Here is a 15,267-nt window from a genome sequence, read left to right as displayed (position 1 = left end):
CAAACGAGCTTCTCAGCCTGGCCTGCTTTGCAGCACACATTCTGGTCCGCTAAGCAGGGGTTGCCAGCATCATCCCTCTACAGCAGCACCAAGGGTTGAACCTGAGTCACCAGCCACATCCTGCAAGCAGCTGCAAGAAGATCTGCATCTCTCCCACAGCACCTGTCACAGGAGCCGAAAGTTCTGGGAGTGCTGGGGCTTTTCTTCTCACAGAATCACAGAATGTTAGGGGTTGGAAGGGACCTCTGTGGGTCATCTGGTCCAACCCCCCTGCCGAAGCAGGGTCACCTACAGCAGGCTGCACAGGACTGCATCCAGGTGGGTCCTGAATATCTCCAGAGAAGGAGACTCCACATCCTCCCTGGGCAGCCTGTTCCAGTGCTCTGTCACCCTCAGAGGGAAGAATTTTTTCCTCATGTTCAGACGGAACTTCCTCTGCTTCAGTTTGTGCCCGTTGCCCCTTGTCCTGTCGCTGGGCACCACTGAAAAGAGTCTGGCCCCATCCTCCTGACACCCACCCTTAAGATATTTAGAAGCATTTATAAGGTCCCCTCTCAGCCTTCTCTTCTTCAGGCTAAACAAGCCCAGCTCCCTCAGCCTTTCCTCGTTGGAGAGATGTTCCAGTCCTCTCGTCATCCTCATAGCTCTCCGCTTGACTCTCTCCTTTCTTTGAATGTTTCCTCTATTTGTGACTCAAGACTGGGTGTTTCTGAATTACGGTAAGTCTCTCTCCTGAGAGGAAGCACCATGTTTCCCTTCACACCACAATGAGGTGTAATGCCAAGACAGGTATCCGCACCTTAATGGAGCTGAGCCAGCCACATCTGAATCTCTTAATGCCACACTGAACAATACACAGAAAGAAATGCTCTGTGACATCTCCAGTCTGTTAAATTAAACAATGAGGGATAAAGGTTTAAAATCACTCAAGTGGCATAAGAGTAAGTCCCCTTTTTCACAGCAATTCAGACTTTATCTCACTGGAAGCCACTGAACATTAAATATTTAGACCACCTCTGGGAAATGGGCATATTCTGTAGATGTAGAAAGCACCCTTAGTCCTTTGACAGCGGCCTTTTCAGATGAAGGGACAGATAACAGCACGTGCCGCACTTTGAAGCTGTCTTTTAAGACCAAAAGGGCATGATCACTGTGAGAATGAGATCAGATATTCTAGACGGGCTTAGATAGAGCAGACTTAGATTGAGCAGACTGTCTCCAGTGCTGGGGCTATTGTCTTGGTGCCAGCCCCACTCACAGCTACTACTGAAATGAGAGAAAATACAGCTCCCCTTTCCACTAGTCCCACCCTCTTGGGAACTTGCAGATCCTCCCCAAATTACATGCATCAGCTGTTTCCATCCAAAAGACGGAGATGGCAACGCTCACTGGGCAGCCTTCAAACAGCTTCTTGCTAGTGTTACCTAGGAGAGGAGCAGGAGGGATGGATCCATCTGAGGCCATTCTGTAGGCAGGCCGCGCTGAAGCTGCCTACAGCTTCCATCTGCCTTCCAGGAAGGCTCAGCAGTCCCTGACCCTGCCAAGGTGGCTGCTCAGGCAGGTGGAAGTAGCCTGGGGAGCCTGGGGAGGCACAGAAATCCACCCCACTCCCACAGTGACTGTCGAGCCACAAGGTAATGCAAACAGAAGCATTCTCCTCCAGGTTCCTTCAGCTTTGCAGGGAGCCTACCCCAGCGTGCAGACACCGGTATGTGGCCTTGCAGAGAAGAGGTGACCATGTTTAAATTAAGACCCTGAATGTAGCTTCTGTTCTCTGGCAGGGAAAGGAGCCCTGCAGTGAAGAGCCCCTGTGGCCTCAAACAGTCGCTGCTGAGGGCTGTTGATTTCTTCGGCCAACAGGGTGCAAGGTTGGCCTGCAGCAGGAACAGGGCTGATCTGTTTGAAAGAGCTGGAGTCCCACTGTGCAGCTTCTTCCACAGTCTCACATTTGCAGTGCATGAGAGGGGGGGCAGCTGAGGACGTACGTACTCAGCACATGGCAGCTCCAGCAAAGAGGGGCTGCACAGGAGCCCCAGGTTCCCCAGCCCAGAGAAGCACAGACAGCTTGGGCCGACAGTGCAGGAGATAACAGGAGTGAGGGATCAGCCTAGCCCTCCCAGCCACGTGGGACCCACAGCCCCCAGCTGGCTCCCAGCCCCCCAGTCCCATGCTGCTGGCACCTGTGGCCCAGCCTTGGTCGCTCCCGCATCTCCAGGGGCCAGGCAGCTCTCTCCTGCTGAGGCTGACCCCTTGCTAAAGCCTGCACCAAAGGGGCACAGGTCTCAGGGCTGAAAGCCCAGCGCTTTCAGCTCTCCTGAATGACACCATACACACAGTAACGGAAAGGCCAACAAAGTGGGACACTGACCAATAGTGTGTGGACCACAACACCCTCCTGCTGCCCTCTATCCAGGCCCCAGGTTTAACACATTTTGCTTTCAGTTCTTTCTGTGCAAGTGAATCAGGTCTGCCATGAAGGCAAACCCCAGCTTCCAGAGCTCCACTAATACTGCAGCTTCCAGGACTAATCCAGGATTTAGATACTAATATGTGCAGCACAAAGAGCTCTGTAGGAGTGCAAAGCTGCTGAGCTCCCGCCCCACAGTGCTTTCAATGGGATCAGCAGCTTTTCTGCCAGCTGACAAGAATGAAGGAAGGACACCAGCATCCCAGCTAGGTTAGGGGAGCTGTGGCAAGGACAGCATACTCAAGAGGCATCTTGCTTCCATGCTGTCCTTTGGCAGGTGAAGAGGACGCGCCTGCACCCACAGGGACCCATCTCTTCACCACCAGCTGCAGAGAGGGAGGGGAGAGGATTGCACACACCAAGATGGCAGCAAATTCCCTCTCCCTTTGGTGACAAAGATCCTCTCCCCTCCCCTCTGCCTGGTTCAGAGCAGAGGCACCAGGCCTAGTGGGGATGCACAGAGAAAGAGAAGGAACAGCAGAGGCAGCAGTGAGATCACACAGGGTGCAAATATCAGCAGACGTCATGCACAGAGCTGCTGATCCCTTGCATCCTTTCCTTTCCACCCTTCACTTCCCAGGAGGGGATCCAGATGGAGGGCACTGCCAGAACCACCCAGCACTGAGCCTGTCTAACAGGTCGGGAATGGTGGGGTAGGGGATGCCAAACTCCAAACAGCAGCTAGAGAGGAGGGCTTCGGCTGAGGCAGCCAGGGAAGCAAGACGCGCTCTGTCCCAGTGCAGACGCCTAACCATATTCATCCCTGATACAAACCAGCACCAGGCAGCTTGCTGCTGTCCCTGGGGTGTCAGCCCCACCTGCCTGAGAGTCAAAATCTCCCCAGGGGTGCTAACAGAGACAGAAGCAATGGGTTGGCACAAGGCAAGGGACATGCAGACCAGCACTTTCACAGACGGCACAAGGATGGGCTTGCTGCCCTCAGGTAGCAGCAAGGAGAGGAGCCTACCTGAATCTTCACAGCGATAAGCACAGAGCTCAGCTCTTTGTCCAGCTCTTTCAGCACCGTGAGTTTCTTCAGGCGTAGACTGCAGAGCCTGTAAGACAGAGAGAATGGGACACATTCAGGCACCACCATCCCTGGGACCCTGCCACATGGTACCCGGTGCTCGGAAGGCAGCCTGGATGCTTGGCCCAGCCGCAGGCAGAAGCTTGGCCGAGGAACACTGGCATTCACGCGCCACCGAGACAGCCCATCAGAGGAAAAAAGGAAAGAAGGAAAATTAACGGAGCTAAAGTAGGCTTAAGGGATTAGCATACGACAGGAAGTCCAACAACAGGCCATGTGGTAAAGAGATCCCTTCCCAAGCAGGGCTGTTGCCAGCTCTGCTTAAATCTACCTTGGCCACAGTGCTGTTTATTTATAAACCAAAGCACTTAAATCCACTCTTATCCTGGACTTAGTTAAGGCAAATGTTCCCATGCAGACATCACAACTCAGCTCTTCTCTTGGACAGTATCACACAGAGCTGACTCGGGAAGCTGGGAGGCAGCAGCCCTGCAGGAAGCCTTGTGCAGCAGAGCCACCCTGACAGCCTCAAATCCCAGGCACTCAGCATGGTAAACGGCACTTCCAGGAAAAACCCACGAAGGAGCCTGAGGCTGACTGAGAAGAGCTACTTTCGCTGCTCAGAGGATTAGTCAGTGCCTGTAAGACAGCCAGCCACCCAGCCCTCCTGCCTAGGAGCCTGCAGCAGGACTCCCACGGAGACTACTCGCGAGGAACCATGTGTCAGGGAGCACAGGCCAGACATGTTTTCACAAGCAACACCACCACTGTCATGTTTTGCAAGCTAGCCTCTGTGCTCCACGTTCAACATCTGCATGGCTGCACCCAGTGGCACCCAGGACTGTTGTGGGTACCAGTGTGCTGTACCTGAGATTTAGGCCACCCTTCCTGAGAACAGATGGGCTATTCTCCAATACCTTTCTGTCTGACACACTCGTCAAATCTACTTGCCCCTGCTTTTTTTTTCTTTTTTTTAAGAACAAAAAAACCCTGCTCTTGCTATGCTAATGTACAGCAACAGTGTAGAACAGCCCAGAGGTGGAACAACACTGGAAAGGGAAGGACAGACAGCCATACTGATACTGAAGGACAGGTTTAGGGCTTAGCAAGCACTCACCTCCTACCACATGCCTGACCTCCCTGCTAAAATGATTTTAGCTTGTGCAGAAGGTTTGCTGGACTGTAACTGCAACCCTGCTGCTCTGTCCTTTGTGTTTGGACAGCAGGGCATGGTGGAGACCAGAAGTCAGGAAGCTGTTAGTGCAGGCCAGCTCTGCCCACCTCTTTGCCAGATGGGCTGGGTTCCTTCAGCCAAGGCCCAGGGCTACAGCCCCCTAAGCCCTCGTACCCTGTGCACCCCAGCACTGCAATCAGTGATCCCATCCCTGTCCACCCATCCCCTCTGAGCCTCTGCTTGTAGGAAGGGAGAAATCTTACGATCTAGGACAGGCTTCTTTCTCCCCAGAAATACTTTGGCAAGGCTAGGAGTGAGCTGTGGGGAGCGTGGCCAAAGACAAGGAGGCCACCCCTAGGGCAGAGAGGGCAGGACTGAGTGCTGGCCAGAACGACGGGGTACAGCAACTACACCAGATGTACTAAGGAAAAGTTTGCAAAGAGGCTAAGCTTGGCTAACACCATCACTAGCCAGTGCTAATTTCAACTGTCCTTAGTCCCTAGGAAAGCCACAGAGAGGAATAAGGCTTGAATGTGTAAGGCAAGGACAGAACATCTGCTCATATTTTCCATACAGCACTGATTGAGTCATGATTGTTACCTGCATGGAAAAGTTATCCCCAAAAGATTAAAACTTCCATAATGATATCTAGTCTTAATTTGAGGATATCGAAAGATTATAATTCTACCTGGCAGTTGTTCTCACTGTGAAAACACGCTCCTTACCCAAACTAATCCACTCATTAGTTCTTCATGCTCCTCTCTGAGGCACTCAGGAGTCCTGTCAGTACCTGGTATTTTTCCTTGGGGAAGAGTATGTGCATACTGATCAGCTCTGCCCACTTGGGCAGCTCTTTTATCTCAGATAAGGCACTTTAAAGCTTCTTTCTTCTCTTTCTGCCCCTCTCCAGTTTTCAAGATCTCTTTCATACAGTGGGAGACCCTGTCCTTCCCATACCACATGCAGGAAGGTGGTTACCTCCTTCCACCCTCTGCTCATCCCCCTCTACAGCACTTGAAGATCTCACTAACTCAGGTATAGCTTGTACCCTGCAACTCCAATACCTTCTCAGAACAGTGCTTTTTAAAATACCGCTGCCCTTCCCACAGGGAGTAGCACGCATGTTCTGGAGTCTAAATGTCTTTATTTGCAGCACGAGAGCACACAATTTTTAAAAGGGTGCTCCCTAGTAGGTTGGCTGTCCCTGATGACCCCCTTTTGATCTGTTACTTAACCAATCCCTGCATCACCCAGACTGGTGTCACCACTAGGTGTTTAGTGCCAGTACTGGACAGCAGTGGGTCTCACACTAATCCCTGCAGATCTCTGTAGCCCAGGATCGCTCCCCAGCGATCAGAACGGTATGGCTCTGAACACTTCAGCCAAATCCCACAGCAACTACCTCATGGGCTCACCCAGAACTGATCACTGTGTGAACCCCCCAAGTCACTGAACTTTTTGGTAGATAAGTTATAAACCTGGATCTACTTGCTCATATAATTAAGAAGAAAAAGTAGCAACTGCTCTTGAGCTGTGGAACTACTGCAAGGACTTCCTCTATATTGAGTTGTGGTGAACATGACTGTGTAACACTGACAGCAAGAGTGACTGACAGAAACAAAGAAAGTGAGCCCTAACAGGACAGTCCGACAGTCTCCTAGAACTCCAGTACTCCTACACACCACTACTGATCGTTTGCTGGTGAGAGATACTTGTCATTTCCTGGTATTATCTTCAAAAATGCTGCCTTCTTTCCACCACTAACTGGGATGGTCAGTTAGTCAAAAATCCCCTTTCCTAGTCCTGGCTTTTTAAACATGTCACAAAATAAAGCAGCTCCTGCTTTTCACTTCTTCTGCTCTACCTCCTTATTCAACCTGGTACTAAGCAGGAGCACACACCCCACCATGGCTGCTGGCTGAGGAGGTAACAAACAGGAGTAGATGTACATACACATGCACTCACACACCCATCCCTGCCACCACCCCCAGCTACGATGATGGCAACGAAAAGGAGCACAGACACAGACACACAAACGCATGCACCCCGACAGCACCGCTCACGGCTAAGGAGCAGGCACACGTGTGCTCCAACACACATGCACACAGACACACACTCACCGTAGCGAAGCAAAGCAAGCACTGACTTTCAAAGTTGGGATTCTGAACCACAAGCAATCACATCAAAATAAGACGGGGAGGGGGAAGGAGCAAGCCTAGGAACTCACCGAATTAACTGTCTGACAACATCAAAATCTCAAAGCTGAAATTTTCTGAGTATGCAATTTTCTAGAGTATGTTCTCAGACACTGAAGTCATACTTTGAAAACATCCCAAAGCATCATTCTAGGCACATTTTTTCCTTTTTTTTTCCCCGCTCTAAGTTGCAGCTTCCCAGCTGTTTCCTTTCTCTCTAGTTAAATGACGAATTTGGAGGTTTTGTTCTGAAGTCTGATGCAACACTTATAATATTATCAAAAACCTGGCCTGTGAGTTCATCTTGAAAAGCAAAGCTCCTGTAACACATGCATTTTGTGAAATTCAGTGCCAGCAGCAAAGCACTGGCTCCAGCTGTTGTTTGCAAATTTACCCAGCCTCCTGTCCCAACAGGTAACTGCTGCTCACAGTGGCTGGTTTTACTGTTGCACCTCAAGGCCAGTGTTCCGGTGAACGCCACAAATCTGTAAAGCCCCTGATGCTGGGGGAATGCACGTCAGAGGTACAGTTCCTAAGGCTGGTGGAGAGGGAAGGAACATGGGATGAAAATACATCTGTGCACAGTACAGGAGGAGCAGGTTAGAGCCTGTGCTTTGCCCACAAGCCTGAGAGCAACTAGTAAGGAGAGGAAAACAATTTTTACCTACCTATGGCCTCAGCAAAAAGATTTAGGGGTACACCATACGCAGTGGGGGAGCAGCAGCTTTAGAAGCACCCTGCAGAACTGGAGCTGCACAACTACCCAAAAGTTATCCACAAACTGGCAAAGGTGCCTGCCAGAGAAGCAGCTTGAGCTCTGTGTAAACAAGGAACATCAGACATTTCTTTCCGCACAGGACACAGGCACTGAGGAGGCAGAAGTGCCGAGGAGCACTTCCACCGGGATCATACATGGAAGATGAAGGCTAGAGTACAAAGTGAGGCAGCAACGGGGGCTCTTTGAATGGTACATCTGGCTGCTAACAGGATATAAAACCTTAACAGCAGCTCTCACACTCCTTTTGCGCAAACACGGTACATTTTTTCCACTGGCACCCTGGGCTGTTCAGCGCATGGCTTACTGACCACTGGTGAGTGGCAGCTCATTCTCCGGGCAGGGTTTTTTTCTTGAATATTTGCACTGATTTCTTTAAGCAGCAGCAGTCAGGCTCCCTGGGTTTTGCCTGTAGCTCCCATGCCACCTACAAACGTTAGAACACATCCACCTTTCCCAGCACTGGCCCTCCACACATCCTTGTCAGCACCATCACCCTTATTAGATGCACAGTCGGCTAAGCCTTTAATAGCTGCAGTTTAGCAGCTCCTCTATATTTTTCCTGACTTTGACAGCTCAGGTTTGCCTTTCCAGGCGCTATCCACCCCCGAGACCGGGCTTCTGGAGAGCTGCCAGACGTTCAGTGGGGCTCACAAGGTGCGCAGGGGACATCCCTGCACCCCTGCCGAGCCGCTGTGCAGCACTTATTTCCCGCAGAGCTTCCCACTAGAGGGCAGAAGGCAGCCAGCAGCACCAGGCACCCCGGGCCACGGGGATGCCCGGCAGACGGGCCAGTCTCACAGAGCAGCTTGTAAACACAGCTTTACCCCCTCTGATCACAGGGGTGTCCAGCCCTGCGGCTCACCTCTGACAGTGGCCAGTGCCAAGGGAGGTGCTACCAGTGAGATACCGCCTGGAATGCCCTCTCAGCCACAGCTTTCTGAAACCGAGACACTCCTGAGCTGTAAGTGCTATGTATGCACGAGACACCACTGACGCACGCAGCGGGGAGGAGAGACCTGCTCCACTTTCAGAAACCAAGTCCCTGTTGCCAGCAAACAGGAGCGATGAAATGGGACAGCAGCAGGTTCTTCATCAGGCCCCGCAGCTCGGGCATCAGGATGTGTAGGTGGGCCAATTACGTGCTTTAAGAGGAACTGGGATGAAAGCCGACATCAGCCTGCTTTGAGAGCCTCCCCAAGAGAAAGTGTGACAGAGCACTCACAGCTTGCTAGCACACTCTTGCGTCTCTGCCCTCCAGCAACTGCAACTGCTGCAGCCTGGGAAAGGCAAGTAAAGCAAGCTGCACTGAAGTGGTCTAATACAGTAGGGTGCAGAGGCCAAAGGACATGACCCCATTCCTTGGGGTCCCCAAGGAAAGAGCTAGGGCCAGGGCCACCAAATGCCTGCGGTGTGTCAGGTCCCCTAGCTGAGCTACGCGAGGTGGTGCACAGCAGAACAGCCCTGGTGCTGACCAGCAATCCTCTCCTTGCCATGAGAGGACCACTTCGTCTCCCCAACATCCTGGCTGACAGCAGCTTGCTACCAATAGCGCACATCTGCCCTGCTGCTGCATCCAGAGCAGACGTCTATCACTGCAAATTGCAGTAGGTTTGACTCCTCCCAAATCCCAAGCGACCTTCCCAAAGGAAACCCCAAAGAATGAGGGACAGGAAGACAAAACTCCCAAGTTTGCTACATCCCCTCACTTCCTGCAGAGCATTTCACAGCTTAGGGCTCTGCTAGCGTTAGGAAATCCATCCTGTTTTCCCATGTGACTATTCCTGGTCCCCTCCATCATCCTACCTCCTTCCAAGTCTAGACAGACCGAACCCAAGGTCAAAGCTGAGACATTCTGGAGGACCAGCTGACACTCTTCTTCCTTTTGCCTCTGAGGGTTATAATAGCGAAAGAATGTAAAGCCCTTGCTGAGAAGGAGGTCCTTCTCCCCACAGCAGCAAGTTGGCTGCACTATGTGACAGAAGGACAGAGGGCAAAGGCATGCTGGGAACAGCAAAGAATGCTAGTGTCAGCAGGGCATACATTACTAAGAGCAAGACAGCATCCTCAGTCCAGACAAACGGGGGGCAAAGGGAAGAAAACAGTGTCCTGCAAGTAGATACATCTACCTTTCCTTGTCTTCATGGCTGGCTGCTTGCAGCTGCCCAGAGTCCTCCTCACAGCCTTGTGTCCTGGTTAGCACATGCCCCCTGGGATGGCCATTCAAGACAGACTGCGGCGTAGTTTCAAAGAGGCCAGTCCAGACCCTGACAGTGCAGCACATTAAATGCGACCTCAGCACCACTGTCTCAAATTGGAGCACCTCATTTTTTCATTTTTCCTATCCTCACAGGAGAGAAAGCCCATCCCAACAGCCCCCCGCCATCCTCATCTGGCTGGGCAGTCCATTCTTAACTACATTAAACATCATCATCTCACCGTGTATGTACATCTATCAGGCATGCCCTGCTCCGATCAGCCCTTGGAAGAGTGCCTAACTCTTTAATCTCTGGGCAGATGATCTCAGAACAGCTCTGGTTTGGTCAGCGACCTGCCCTTGAGCCTGCTGCACCCAGCTGCTCTATTCAACACACTCAGAAGCGGCTTTCCCACTGCAGGGACCATACGTGGGTCTGCCCAGAAGCTCCGACTGCCACCCAGAGGCCTCCCAGGAACAGCCTGCTCTCCCATCATAAGCTCTCAGCACTCCTCTGTGTTCAGATATATATTTCATAGCATTGCAATACCACTGAGATGGCACAACCACTCACAACAGACGCACAGGAAAGAGCAGGTCACACCCCAAAGAGATACAACAGTTAGGACAAGGCATAGCAGACATATCAGGCTGGGTCAAATGCACCTACAAGATAAGGAGGCTCAGACAAGGGACAAGAACATTGACAGACTGTGTGCATGTCTTGGCCACCAGCAGTACCTACTAGTGATCACCAGCAACAGCTATCAGAGCTGCTTGCTACCTGTGTGAAAGCAGTCAGGTGTGAGTGAGGATCGAGCACAGCCAGATAATGGATTCACTGATTTTGTCTGGAAGACATAAGACTCACTCAGCATTACAGAAGAGATCTGTTGGATTATCTAGGAGAATGTCTTTCTAAATACCTAACATCATGTGCAAATTCATTCTCTTCCCCAGGGCTTTCAAAACTGGTATCTGGCAGCTGTAGCCAAACTGTAGCCAAAACTGTTCTTGGACCAGCCACCATATTTCCTTCACAGGGTTTTAACAGGTTATGCTTTTGAAAAATCCTTGTTAAAAGAGACCAGCCAAGATGCACTACTGAGTGTACCCCAGCCCTAAACACAGGGAGTCATGCCAGGAGAGGCACACGGACTGGCAGCAGTGCTGTGCTCAGGGTGCATAGTACTTTCCTTTCCAAAAAGCTACATCTACTACAGGCTTTCAGCTGCTTTTGTGCTGCCAAAATGTTAACGTGCATGCAGTGCACATGGATGTAGATCCGAACTACTCATAACACTGCATTTCTAATAAAAGAATGGCTGCTCAGGACAAGAGCTAATATCGCGATCCCTCTGTTTGGTTGCTGCCCATGGCGTAGTGAGGAAGGGTGGGCTCTTCCAAGCAGGAGGGCAACGAAGCAGAGGCATGCAGATGCATGGCTTCTTCAGTGCTGTTGCAGAGGTCACAGCATCCCGAATTAGGGACAGAGCAGGCCTGGCTGCAGTGGAAAAACACCTCTCGCACCAATGCCTGGTCAAGGCCATACACCAAACCAGGGAGTATTCCCTGTTCTCCAGCATCCCCACTAAGCACAGACAGCAGTGACACTCTCAAGGCAGCTGGGATTCCCACTGGCCAGGCCTGCAGCAGACTGCTCCAGAGCATGTGTGCTTTCTTTCTCGAGGCTGCTGGGCCGTCCTCTGAGGTTTGGATGTGCCTTATTGCATAGGCAAGTGTATGCCAGCATTTCTCCAAGCAAACTGCTTCCAAACAAGGCAAATGCTGCTTTCTCAGACCAATGCAAACGCAATAGTGGAGGCAAGCCAAAGGTAAGCCTATATGATGAAATGCTCCCTTCCTATTCTCAGGCAGATTTCTCTAAGCCCAACTGTCCTTTGCAGGCTCCATAGCTACAGACATCTCCACACTGTTGGAGTCAGCAATACAGGCAGCCTGGAAAAGAAGTGGACGGCTCTGGCCTACTACCTGTCTGTGTTGTGGGCTTGTGTCTGGGACACAATGCTCGCTGCCACACTCATTTCCAGGATGGCTCAGTGTGGGACACTGCACACAGCAAAGAGACAGCTAAAATCAATATATAACCTGAATGCCACCTCCTGACTGCTTCCTCCTGAGAAATGCCACCTTGTGACCCATCACTGCTGTCGACTGAGAGCTCCCACATGCTTTGCCAGCCTCGAGAGCGAATCACACTCAAGACATGCATCCTTCCTACCCTGATCTCAGGGGTCACTCCTGCCAATGGGGCTAGTCCCACTGGGAGGAAAGAGCAGCTGCTAGTGTGGCACCGGGCCTACCCAGTGCCACAAGGTCCCGGGCAAGATGAGTGCTGCTTGCGTACGCAGCCAGTGCAGAACCTGGGCAACAGGGAACAGACCACTACAGCCCGTCAGCATTGGCAGGGTTCCTCCTGCTCCTCCTCCCTAGCAAGTCTCCTCTCTCCAGACAGAATTCAATATAGAGCTCTGCCCAGCAGACCGTATGAACTAGCAGGGACTGAACCTACCAGTACAGAGAGTTAAGGCATGTACCACTGTTCACTGAGGCAAGCTACAGCCTTCTGCACATCCAGCTTTCCTCTGTGCTATTAAACACTTTCCTTCTGAGCCAAGCCACTCCAGGGAAGAGCTGCTCCATCTCTGATGGCACTGGCACAGCCCTGGACCCAGCACAGCTACCAGCCAGGCTGCTGCTGTTTTATCACAGCTTCATGCCTGCCTGTAAAGCCGCACTAAATGCCTCCCTCACACAGTACAGCTCTGCTCCACAAGCCCCCAGTCTGCCCAAGTAGGCAACATAACCACACTAAGGCAAAATGCAAGGAACAGGTGCCAACGACAAGGCAGAGAATGCCTAGCTCTCCGCTCTGATGGTGCTGCAGCTTCGAAGTTTGAACTGACACATTTTGCTGCTTGTGAGGCTTCCCTGCACCCTCCTCATACCCAGGGATGTGGGTTTTAAACTCTTCTCCTTCTGCTCTTCCATAAGTACTAAACAAAGTTGCCCAACAGGTTCAAAAGCTAAGAGGAAAGACTAAAATACTCTTGGGAACTGCATGTTTCCCAATAAAATTATTTTCCTGCCAACATTTAATCTGATTCAAGTCAGATACAAACCTGGCACCTCACAATGTAATTTTACAGTCTGGTCATGCTGCTCTGTGCTAGAAAAAGTCAGCAACAGAAGAATGCCTCACCGAAGCATCATGGCCTAGCATTATCATCCCCAGGATCTGCACAGGCTGGAACACTGCTATTTTAACAAAGTTGCTGTGCTGTCTTCCCAGATGTATTCAGCCTCTGTTCACAGCTTTCCCCACTGGTTTTCCTTTAAATCTTATCCTTCTAACCAGTTTGTAATTTGGTACCCACCTGTACTTTCATACTGCGGTGCTGCTGAAAGCACTGCTTTTCACCCACCACGCAAGAGCTCCGGGTCTCTGAGGACCACCTTGCAGGCAAAAGCAAAAGGGATCCAGGCTGACTAAAAGTGAGCTTAAATTTTCTGCATGCAATTTCCCAATGTGTTTTTAACCTCTCTGATACACAGGTCTCTTAACCCACTGATCTAGACCAGTGAGGCCACTGTGCTGACCACACACTACACAAGAACCCTTGTCTGAAAAGTGGGGGAGCTATAAAAGGACAGCTGTTAAAATCACAGGAGAACAATTACTCTGTGCATTCAGTGTCAAAAGCAAGATCAGATGGTGGAAGGGAAACCCTGCGATCTGCCTAGAAAGACCCTGTCCAAGCTGTTCCAACCTGTCACTGTCACGGACATACCAAAGATATCTCACACACCCCGTGGCAAGGAGCTGCAGCTTACCTGGTGCTACAGAGCAGCTTTCCTTTTAGCACAGAGACACCTGCAAACGCTCTCCTGTGCACTGCTTCTCCTTGTCAGTCAGCTTCAGAAATAGCCCCTCCTAGCAGAGGCATCCATCTTGTCACACCACTGCAATCCAAAGTTGCTGGGCTATTTCTACCCAACCATGCATGCTTTTCTGAGGCAGAGACACCACACAACCCATGCAGCTGCAGTGGAAGTGAGAAGGTTGTACACACCGCTATGGCTCATGCTAGACCCCTAGCCGAGGGCTAGCACGGTGTTTACCAGAAACCCGCAGCAACAGAACAGTGCTTTGTGCTCAGGTCCACCCCTGTAACACCAGGCTCCCTGGCAGCAGGCATCAAGGAGCATGGACCGGCTACCCTGCAAAAGCAGAGGAGCTGTGTCCAGGGAGCAGCCTGAGCTCCAGCAGGCCAGAGCAGGTGCAGTTTCCCCTTGAGGGCCTCTCCAGGCGAAGCACGCAGCCATTCATGCTTACTGGCACCACAAGATATCCCAGCGGGCGCAGCCCCTGCTCTCAAAGGCGCTGCAGCTTGGGCTCAGCAGCGTCAGACGGTTACTCACAGGCTGACAGGGCCCTAGGGGCTCCAGCAAGCAACACGCAGGCTAAGCAGATGATTCTCTGCACCTGGAGCTGCTCAATTCCAGCCTCTGTCCCAGTGGGACAGTACATTCTTTCCAAGGATCACTGTGCACGGCCAGCATCTCAGCAACATGCAAGCAGAGCCAGGAGCTATCATGACAGACATTTTGTCTAGCAAAAGGGTCCGTGAATAACCTAGTCTGCCTCCTCACCACATCCTGTGTTACAGCCACACGGGGCACATGCAGCCATCCAAAGACACCCTGGCCTTAGCCAATCTGAATTCATAATATACATGAAAAATTCAACATCCTACCAATCACTCATTCTCTTTAAAGCACATTTTTGTAGTGCTCACTGGAGCACCGGAGTGCCTACTGGAGAATCCAGGAACTGGAGGGACAGGTGGTTTATCACACAAACCTTCCCACCAACCCGTGGGAATCTGTGGACAAAGCGAAGGATTTCCTGCACGATAGGTGCACACAAAGACAGCTGGTGCAACAGAGGTGCTCCTTTATGCCCGTTATCTGGGCACGTGTTGGCCTAGTCAAACCTGTATGTTCAGATGTAGTGTCCTTGTTTTCTTTCTTTCTGGATTTTATACCGGAGGTTGTTAAATATTTCTGAAATGAGTTGTCCCCAGCTCTTCTACACGGCTTGTTAGAAAGGCGTATGCCAGTGCACATACCTTGGGACTGGCCCACAGGCAGCTCTGCATCAGCCAATTGAAGTAGAAGAGACAAAAATGCAGCTTTTTTGGTTCACTGATCAAACTGTAAAAGAAGCCTATAAAGGAAATAAAAACTAGCTCAAGCCCAGAATAACACTGAAAAGTTTTGAAAACAGCCATGAGGGGATACCTCTGAATCTGACGATGTCTAAGATGGAGGAAGTGGTTAAGAAGGCAGGCAATAAGACTGCAAGTGACAATTTTTAAGAGAAGGACAAAAGTCAAGGGACAACAACA

At 51.1% G+C, this 15,267-nt stretch overlaps 1 protein-coding gene across 3 annotated transcripts in view; it reads right to left on the bottom strand.

Moving 5' to 3' along the window:
- The window catches only part of LOC104334355 (phosphofurin acidic cluster sorting protein 1-like), a 70,351-nt gene that overhangs the window by 20,153 nt on the left and 34,931 nt on the right, over nucleotides 1–15,267 (bottom strand). For all 3 annotated transcript variants that reach the window (XM_075413269.1, XM_075413271.1, XM_075413270.1), the window contains exon 2: nucleotides 3,435–3,522. In XM_075413269.1, coding sequence (XP_075269384.1) covers nucleotides 3,435–3,522 — 88 coding nt within the window. The remainder of the gene's footprint in view (nucleotides 1–3,434; nucleotides 3,523–15,267) is intronic.

This window comes from Opisthocomus hoazin, chromosome 2 (genome assembly GCF_030867145.1).
Source record: "Opisthocomus hoazin isolate bOpiHoa1 chromosome 2, bOpiHoa1.hap1, whole genome shotgun sequence".
Taxonomy (NCBI): domain Eukaryota; kingdom Metazoa; phylum Chordata; class Aves; order Opisthocomiformes; family Opisthocomidae; genus Opisthocomus; species Opisthocomus hoazin.
The sequence above is the reverse complement of the archived record's forward strand: the minus strand, read 5'-3'. Positions and strand labels throughout refer to the sequence as shown.